Source organism: Cololabis saira, chromosome 14 (assembly GCF_033807715.1).
Source record: "Cololabis saira isolate AMF1-May2022 chromosome 14, fColSai1.1, whole genome shotgun sequence".
Classification (NCBI taxonomy): Eukaryota; Metazoa; Chordata; class Actinopteri; order Beloniformes; family Belonidae; genus Cololabis; species Cololabis saira.
Window position 1 is genome coordinate 23,144,705 of NC_084600.1, and position 10,228 is coordinate 23,154,932.

General features: G+C 37.3%; 1 protein-coding gene across 1 annotated transcript in view; it reads right to left on the reverse strand.

The window, feature by feature from the left end:
- The window catches only part of cxadr (CXADR Ig-like cell adhesion molecule), a 49,837-nt gene extending 40,687 nt beyond the window's left edge, over positions 1-9,150 (reverse strand). The window contains exon 1 of the mRNA XM_061740183.1: positions 9,004-9,150. Within this exon, the coding sequence (XP_061596167.1) occupies positions 9,004-9,055 (52 nt within the window). The 5' untranslated portion in view covers positions 9,056-9,150. The remainder of the gene's footprint in view (positions 1-9,003) is intronic.
- Between the last annotated feature and the right edge of the window lie 1,078 nt (positions 9,151-10,228).

Here is a 10,228-nt window from a genome sequence, read left to right on the forward strand (position 1 = left end):
CGCAGGGCCATTTCAGGACTAGTTATTTTTTTCTGCAGGCTACAGAACCATGAAGAGGCAAGTCACTACAGAGCTGTACATCTGTACAAACTAGGGCAGGAAAATATGGACAAAATGAATGTCCTGGTCTATTTTTCTTTTTCTTTATTTCTTTTATATTCCGTTTTGTTTTTTTTTTGTACACCATGTTTAGTTGACTTGAAAGTCAAAGACATAAATTATAAGATTTTTTATTACACTGATTTAGAGCTGAAAAATGTAGAAATGAGGTATGTTTTTCTTGTTTTAAAAGTGAGTGAAGCAAATGATAAGTTGCTATCATGTGAATAAAAGACAAAATAAATTACCTTTACAAATTGTTTAACAGATCCTTTTACAGATGTCCGGAGCTGTGCAATGTTAATATATTAAAATACATATGAAAATACGAATACGATTAAAAAGCAAAAGTATTCCGCTGCTAATAAGATGTAAATGAATAATAAAAAAAAAAAAAACATTTACAAAATAAATGACCTCTTTAATAGAGATTTTTTTTTAAATAGGGACATCTCTGAAGCCCTTCTTACAACATAAATAATACTTGCAGGGAAGTCTGTTGTTCAGATGGTAACAATGTTAACAAAAAATTGGAACTTAAAATTAAAAATTAAATTCCCCCTGGAAACGGGCAGATTGTCCTCTTGCAGAGGTTTTTTTGTTTTTTGTTTTGTTTTAAAGAAGAGCCCATCTGCTGGAGGCTTCTTTCTCCATTACTTCAGTCAGGACCATATCTTTATCTATGTAGTCGGCTTCTGAATTTTTTTCATGCTCACTTCTATTTTCATGGGCTCAACTCCGGGTAAATACAACTTGCAGGAAGCTTTGGGTCAAGGTGGAAGGCCCTAATCAGTATAAATTAATATACCAGTATACCACCCTGCCCCTAGTAAAAACACTGCTTTTGATTTGCCTGAAATATGGTTCTTTCAGACTGTCAGACTGGGTGTAGGCCTCTTTCCTGGACTACATTGTTATTCTACTTTTCTCTGCCATCTGTGCTATTTGGTGCTAAATTAAGTTCATTACAAGACTCCATCGACAGAACTGATGTATTGCTACTCTCTTCAAGTTTTTCATGTGTCAATTTCTGTTGTACCACCTAAAGCCTGAATTATGGTTCTGCGTCAAACCAACGCAGAGCACACGCCGTCGCCGTGACGCCGTCGTGAACCATTCGGACTTCTCCGTCTCTCCATTTTGTCGCAGTGCAGTACCCCCCGCGACCGCTAGTTAGCGATCATTTCCTGAATGGTTTATCCGACTTTTTCCGGTCACAGTAAATCAAAGAAATAAGGACAACTATTGTGCAAAAAACAAATACAAAAAAAAAAAAAAAAAAAAAATCAAACAAAAAAAAAAATTAAAAATCACACATTCACGACTGCTTCAACCGGAAACCGGAAATGCGTTGCTTCCAAGCGAACCAATCACAGCCTTCTCCGTCTGCGTGTGGTCTGCATCGCCTCGACGCGTAGTTACAATTTTCGGGAGGTGCACGTCAGTGACGGCGTCAGTGACGGCGTGTGGTACGTGTCAACGCGTAGCACACGCCGTAGGCACGGCGTCGTTTTGACGCAGAACCATAACTCAAGCTTTAGGCACAACAGAAATTGACCACATTAGTGCGCAAATCTGTTGCTTTTTCTTTCATCCAACCACTACTGATTGCATGTCACATGGCCAGATTGCAATTACATCCAATGTGAAAACCTAATTTCATTGTCTTGCGATATTGCTTCAGATAATTAATCTTTCAGCCATACTAGAACACATGAAAAGCAAATGAAAAGAGAGAATCTAGCTTTACAATACTATTTTGTTTTTGTTTCACCTGTTTACTGGGCCATGATGAACAAAGACACTGCTTGTGATGTAAACAGCTATTAATTCAAGTTTAAAAAAAGCACTGCAACAAGCTGTCATGCCTGAAACACAGTTGTGTTCACAATGCACTCACCGTAGTTCTGACTGAGCTCTCTGTTTAATAAATACAATTCTAGGGGTGGCCAAGACTGTTACACAGCACCATATGCGCATGTGTGTGTATGTAGATGTTAATTTGAGATTTGTCACAGACCCTATTACTCCCCATCAGGAGCTGTGGGTGCTGTAGAGCCAGGCATGAAGTGGCTAAATGATGAATGTGCTTTGGGATGTTTATCGCCCTCACAGTGTGACACAGTGATGATGACCGATGGGCTCCAGAGAGCACAGAAAATCAGCACTGCTATGACCTTGCTTTAAGCTGATAGGCACTCCCTCTGCTATCCTTGTAATCTTTTAGTAAAATCATTGTTCAGCTCATATTTTAACAATTTCTGCTCTCAGAGATGTCATATCCACACCCTCTTCATGTGTATGTTATCAACTTCTTAAATCGTTGTTGGTTGTTAAAAATTCAGTACAGGTTGTATCAAATAAAAAGATAGATTTAAAGAAAATCTTACCAAAAAAAAACAACATAAAGTTCTAAAAAGCCACAGGTGTTTTATAAACATCGTGAAACACGGTATTGAGAGCGCAAATATAATTTTACATTTATTAATAAAAAAATATCTCCACCCACATTCCGTATGTTCCTTTCAGCAGACCAGCACAGAAGAAAAAAGATGAAAGACAGCGAAAAAGAGACAAAAACTTTAGATCTTAGTGATGTGATGTAGAAGAGCAACCGTTCCTCTAAAATAAAATGTCCTCTAAATATTGCAAACTTTTTCTCCCTACTATACCTTAAATACATCCAGCTAGATAATGAGTCCTACAAGCTGCTTATCTCAATTAAAACAAGCTATGAAGGTAACATAGCGGAGGTGGATGGCAGTGAGCAATTGATTGTTTTAATATTTTCACATTTTTGAAAAGCTTTATCGATCACAGTGGCTGAATTAAGAAAGCGGTAAAATAATCTTCAGTGTGGAATAATGTCAAAATTAAATATTGAGCAAAAATGGAGGCTAGGAACATCATGTCTTGAGCAACAACATACATTATAGTTTCGCTGGTTGAGAGTTTTTAAACTCTCAACAACCAACAATAGTGCCAGCTCGAAATAATAAGCACCTACTACATTTGGTTTCTTAAATGAATAGAATTTTTCTGTACTTGCATAACTGTAAACTTATTATTGTGCATACTAATGCAGGGTTGAGACATTATCTAAACATAAGTGGAGCTACATTCACATGTTTGACACTGAGAAAATTATCATCTACCAAGTCTTATGTCTTTAAAAAAAAGTATTTAACAACTAAAAGAGCCCAATGGTTAAAGTAAGGTCATTCCTACAGTGTAATAGGAGTTAAAGAGATCTGACACACAAATGTTAAAAACCCATAAATAAAACACTGAATACATGACTTAAAGATTTGTGAATATTTCTGCCAACAAAAAGGATTTGTTCAAAGCGCTGAATGCAGTTTTGGTTCCTGCAAAAATAATGAGCTTTGAATACAAAGTGGCTGCATAACCATTAACCCCACTTTAAAAAAAAAAAGCATTACTATTTATCATTTTCCCTTATGCTCTAGAAGGCAGTCATTTGTTCATTCAGTAAGTCAGGTGTGAAGTAGCAAGGATGAAGAGAGATGTAGCTTAATGTGGTGAAGTAAAGGTGGAATCTGCCTTTTCACACTTCCATTTAGTTGAATGGGATTTGGCAGAGGGCTTAGTCGGGACTGGCATGTTAAAATATTAATGCACAGGGCTGTGAATATTCATGTGTGGTCGTCTCCATCAAATTGTAGAGGACAGGCCGCTGTCCCTAGTGTGTAATCTGATACTACATTCCTGCTTTTCAAGGACAAGGCGCTATGAGTAGAAAAGGTACTTGGCTGGAGGTGAGGTTGCGGCAACATGTTTTACCCAACAGGAGACAAGAAGTGGCATTAGACTGCTGGGTCATGAAGGGAAACATGACCTCTGGTCATTTTTGTCAGTGTGAGGTTGATAACAATGACTCAGGTGGAGCTGTTGGTGCCTCCACCCAACATTATGTCCCATACTAGGGATGTGCGGTATGGACAAAAAAATGTATCACGATAATTTCTGGCATTTAACCCAATAACGATAAAAAAAATACCAATACAAAAAGTGTCATCAACGGGAATATTTATTTCTTTCATGCTCATTTCTTTCTTTCTTTCTTTCTTTCTTTCTTTCTTTCTTTCTTTCTTTCTTTCTTTCTTTCTTTCTTTCTTTCTTTCTTTCTTTCTTTCAGGCTCATTTCTTTCTTCTTTCTTTCTTTCAGACTCATTTCTTTCAGGCTCATTTCTTTCTTTCTTTCAGGCTCATTTCTTTCTTTCTTTCTTTCTTTCATGCTCATTTCTTTCTTCTTTCTTTCATGCTCATTTCTTTCTTCTTTCTTTCATGCTCATTTCTTTCTTCTTTCTTTCAGGCTCATTTCTTTCTTTCATGCTCATTTCTTTCTTTCTTTCTTTCTTTCTTTCTTTCTTTCATGCTCATTTCTTTCTTTCTTTCTTTCAGGCTCATTTCTTTATTTCTTTCTTTCAGGCTCATTTCTTTCTTTCTTTCTTTCTTTCTTTCTTTCTTTCTTTCTTTCTTTCTTTCTTTCTTTCTTTCTTTCTTTCTTTCTTTCTTTCTTTCTTTCTTTCTTTCTTTCTTTCTTTCTTTCTTTCTTTCTTTCTTTCTTTCTTTCTTTCTTTCTTTCTTTCAGGCTCATTTCCTCAATTTATCGTTTTTACAGTGAGATGACAAATTCTTACCGTGGGGAATTTTTTGGACGGTTTATCGTGAATGGTCAAATATCGCCCATTCCTATCCCATACTAACATGGCAATACACATTCATTTTTTTAAAAAAGGGGTAAGTTGTTGCTTCAATAAAAGTTCCCAATGAAACCCTTATTGTTTCAACATCAATACATCGGCAATAGTCATTGTACAAAAACAAAAAAGGAAATTCAAATATGACGTAAAAGAAAATAAAAAACAAAGGAAAACAACAATGCTTGCAAGTAATGCACACACAAAAGTGCACACCTTGTACATGCATGTCTGCATAGAAAGGGTAACCAAGCAACCGGGACTCTGGTTATAGACTTGTCAATATGATCTTTCTCGTGTGTTTGTCAGGTTTCTAATTGTCTGAGATCAAAAAGGTTCCACCCTTGAAGGAAACAGCAGCCATCACACCAATAGATGCTTTTCTCTTAGCATACCTGAGATGCTAGGTGCACACTAGGGATGGGCGGTATGGACTAAAAAAATGTATCACGATTATTTCTGGCATTTATCCCGATAACGATAAAAAATTACGATAAAAAAAATACCAATTCAACTCCACCTTTTTAACTATGAATCTATCTCGCTCTCAGATCCGCCATGTTTGTTACACAAAAACGTCATCAACGGGAATTTATCCTTCTTTCTTTCTTTCTTTCCTTCTTTTTTCCCTTCCTTCCTTCTTTCCTTCTTTTTTCCCTTCCTTCCTTCTTTCCTTCTTTTTTCCCTTCCTTCCTTCCTTCCTTCCTTCCTTCCTTCCTTCCTTCCTTCCTTCCTTCCTTCCTTCCTTCCTTCCTTCCTTCCTTCCTTCCTTCCTTCCTTCCTTCCTTCCTTCCTTCCTTCCTTCCTTCCTTCCTTCCTTCCTTCCTTCCTTCCTTCCTTCCTTCCTTCCTTCCTTCCTTCCTTCCTTCCTTCAGCTTTACACAAAAACATCATCAACGGGAATTTATCGTTTTTACCGCGAGATGACAAATTCTTATCGTGAGGAATTTTTTTGACGGTATATCGTGAACGGTAAAATATCGCCCATTCCTAGTGCACACATATCATCAGTTTGTTTCTAAGATTATGCACCCATTGTGGTATCAAGTTTTAGCATTCCACACAGTTTTACACCTGGCACTGGGCACAGAAGCACTTCAAAACTGCTGTGACACGCCAATTGCTGTAAATCAATTGTATTCAGCAAGAAGTGCCTCACCAGAATCGTGTTTTATAAATATCCCAGTCCACTCTGCTCCATTAAAGACAAGCATATGTCTATTTTGCCACTCAAATAAGCCATAACAATTTAAACACATCAGATCGGGTTGACAGCACGTGAAAAGCTGGTGAATTTTCAAAATAAAACACCACAGATACACTCCAACTCCTCAATAGTGGGTTCCAGTGTTCCACTTCTTTGTTCAACCAGTCATGGTGTACTTATTTCATCTAAACCAATAACCACACACTTTTGTTGTTTTGACCAATTACAGTACAGTTTTGTCATAAATGGTTCCCCTTCCACTGAGGAAAGCCCCCAGTCTGAGCCTGCATTGCTAATATTATTGCATAGCTGTGGTCATCATTGTCCATTTAAACTACAAATATCAGGTGCAATTATGTTACAATTCACATGAGAGATGGTAATTTAGTCAGTAGTTACAGAAACTAACGGTATATAAAATGATCTGTGTAATTTCATTTTGCTCATATAGTGAAATATGGCCCTGTTTTGGACAAAATTGTCATAGATTGAAAAAAAGATGAACTTCGTATTGCAGGGGTGTCAAAAGTTGTTCTTCGCACACTTCAGATAGTCATCGCCAAACAGGGCAAGTAATACTGCCCCCCCCCCCTTTCCTGTCTTTCATTACATAAAGTATTGCCCCGTGAAGGGTAAGGATGTGATGTAGAAGAGCAACTTTCCTCTAAAATAAAATGTCCTCTCGTCATTTCTCGTCATTGATTTCGTCAACTGCGTTTACTATTAATTGCAGTCCTAGTCCCTATGGAGAATAAAAGTGATCTGCATATTGATTTGGCATAGGTTTCCCATCAGATATCCTTCCTACTACAACCATCCCCTATCTGGACTTGGTGCTTTCATTAATGTGACAATTAAGAGGCTGGGGCATTGGGGATCTGTCAATAAAACACAAGACACAAATATGGTGGAAATGGATGGTGCTATTTTACTACATTTAAATACAAATGTTGCGTTCTGTTCTGTGCCTCCTTTTTTTTTTAATTTATGTTAAAACCCTCACTCAATAAGAAAAGAAAAAAAGCTCATCTACTGGTTTGTTGTCGTTAAACCTATGGTACATACAACTGAACACAATACTACGTCATGAGTCCATGTAGACAGAACATAAAACATGTCAAATAAATTAAAACATAAATATCACACATAAAGGAGGAGGAAATGTATTTTTTCTGCTATATTGCACAACTAAGCTTCCTAAAAGCAATACACTTCTTTGGTCGACATTTCAAATCCATGCAGCGAGTCACATAAAGAGGACAAATAGAGCAAAGAAAATACAGCAGAAAAATCTTACTTGTTAGTCTGCCATTAAAGATATCTTTGTACATTATAGTGTATATCTACGTCAAGATAAAAGAAATGCTACGAGTCTGGCAGTTACTGTTCTTGTCTGCTGAAGTGGAACCGCGCTCAAATAACGAGACCATGGTGCCATTAAGATGGTAATGAGCCCAAAGTAGTGGACCCAACAATGTGAATCACGAGACAAAAGGAGGATAAATAACCCACCAAGTAAGCCTTATACTACTCCCGACAACTATGACTTTTACATGGACAGATGTGCTTAAAATGCAGGACTAAAACTACTTAGTTCTTTCTTTTTAAAGTATTATTTAATCTCTCAAAACACTGGAATGGCATTGCCCTGACTTTTACTCATGGATTTCCATTAAAATGTCTGAAAACATTTCAATAACCATCTTCATGCATCGCACACTGAGGCGAAAAGAGGAGTTTACAGCTGAACAATTATTATCAGAGTGGGAGGAGTAATGCTGAGGTTTCAGTGTACATTCCAGCACACAACAGACACACCCTTACCCACGAAAGCAAGCCACCCATTTTCTACAATTACAAAACCAACATGAGTCAATTATTTAATAATACACATTTTAAATGGCTGTCATTAAAATTGCGATCAAATATGTCCACATTACAAAAACACCACAATCACTGCCGCAAGGGAAATATTCTCAAACCATGATATCTACAGTTACATTTAAAGTTATTATTTGGCTTGTACAATACATAAAATTATATATAGGGATTTCATAATAAAGAAACTGACTATAAGTTTGTACAGATGAAAAAATTGGCTATCTGTTCAGGTTTCACAAACTCTAGCAACAAAAGTCAATCAGCAAAAACACAACAAAACCTCTGAGATATACATAAATACTAATCACTCAACAAACACCGTGAACAAATACATCTAAACGAGTAGGGTTTTTCAGTTTGTGTGATAGCCTTTGTTTCTTATTAGCTATGGGGAAGAGGAGGGGGAAAAATGACTTTGAAGTCCTGCAGCCACAGGTTTAAAAGACGGATCAAACCATTGTCTGAGGCTCCAACAGATTAACCAAATACAACTCGGAGGGAGAGATTTTTCTGCTTCTAATATCCAACACCTACTATAATAAAATTATTTTACAAATGTGAACAATCAGTCTATGAAAATCCAGCCACCATAAAAGAGAAGAGTAAAGCAAACCAGTGCAAGTTTATTGTGGTAACTGAGAAGATAGATATAGAAACTGCTGAATCTACGTCACACAACTTTGATCAAATATTTACCATGCTTTATTCTTTGCGTTTAGCTCTTTGGAAACAAAGATCTCAAATTACAATATATACAAATATATGTCAACTTTGTACCTTTTACAGACTTAAATCCTCCGAGCAGCTCGCTTGTTCTAATGTGCTAGCTGCGGACCTTCGGCTTTGCTCCTCATTGAGCCATTTTGCGGTGCATTTAAATGTGGTAATAATTACCCTCTATTGTTATATAAATCAACCATTAGCTCGAAGTTATGAGTATTTTCAACTGAATGAGAAAGGGAATAAACCTCATGAAGGTCTGTGGCTAACGTTATTGTACGAGACTGACCGTACTCGCTGTTTCCCTGGGAAAAAAACCAACATAATCATTAGTCAAAGTAGCCCAGCGTCGTCCACTGGTGGGAAACTCACCTGCAAACAGGCTCAACAGAACAAGGGAGAGTCGGCGTGTCGAAAGCTCCATTTCTGCTTCGGCTATTCCGCGTCTACTTGGCAGAAACTTGGTGGGAGAAGTTGTGTGGTGTTGTGGAGAAACGCCGCAGCTCTGCTCCAGAGCAGCATCCAAACTCTGTGCAGGTGCACGGCGGAGCCGCAGGCGGTCACGTGACCAACTGTTGCCCATTCAATACTGTGTGTAATGCTGCCCCCTGCTGGTCGGGACGAGGAACTGCCATCAACATTAGTAGAAGTTTATTGCAGACTCGTGGTCCATACAAAAACAAACCAACAACCAGTACTCGAGTTGTAAAAAAAAATCAGGGGGGATGGTGGATTTTATCATATGGGGACAGATCATTTGTGCTAATTACAAATAATATAATATATTACAAATAATAGCACTGACCAAAACACCTGCAGGAATGACATAGCAGCAGTTAAATGCAGCCTTCTGTAAGCTTTAAATATCCACTGGGCTTACATCAAATACATCAAAACACAACAATAAAAAACAGTTTTCTGAACTTATCAATATGCCTCTGTCCTTCACAGTAAAATGGTTCACTGCAAAAACTCAAAATAAGAATATTTGTCCTATTTCTAGTTAAAATGTCTAATTTTAGTAAAAAATCTTATTACACTAAAAACAAGACTCATCACTGGAAAAAACAACAATTTTCACCTGTTTCAAGTAGATTTTCACTTGAAATAAGTAGAAAAATCTGCCAGGGGAACAATATTTTTTTTGCTTGTAATGAGAAGATAAATCTTTTTTTTCTACTTATTTCAAGTGAAAATTTACTTGAAACAGGTGAAAATTGTCAAATAAGTTATTTTTATGGTGTTATTTTTCTGGTGATGACTCTAAATGTTGAAATAGCAGTAAAACCACATTCATTGATGAAACGACATGGGATGGAAAGGGGGGATGGCAGTTTTACAGGGGGGATGATTTTTACTGTTTTTATTTCAGGGGGGGTGCCATCCCCCCTCATCCCCCCTCATCCCCCGTCATCCCCCTTCAACTCGAGTACTGCCAATAACATAGGACAAAATACATACAAAACATAAAACCTGTCCAGCAGGGAGAGTTACAAATACAAGCTTTTAAGCCAATGTCTCCTGAGACAAGAGGAGTATCTAACACAGCTCTTCCCAGGGTCATTTATATTGACAATGATGCCATTCACAGACTCAT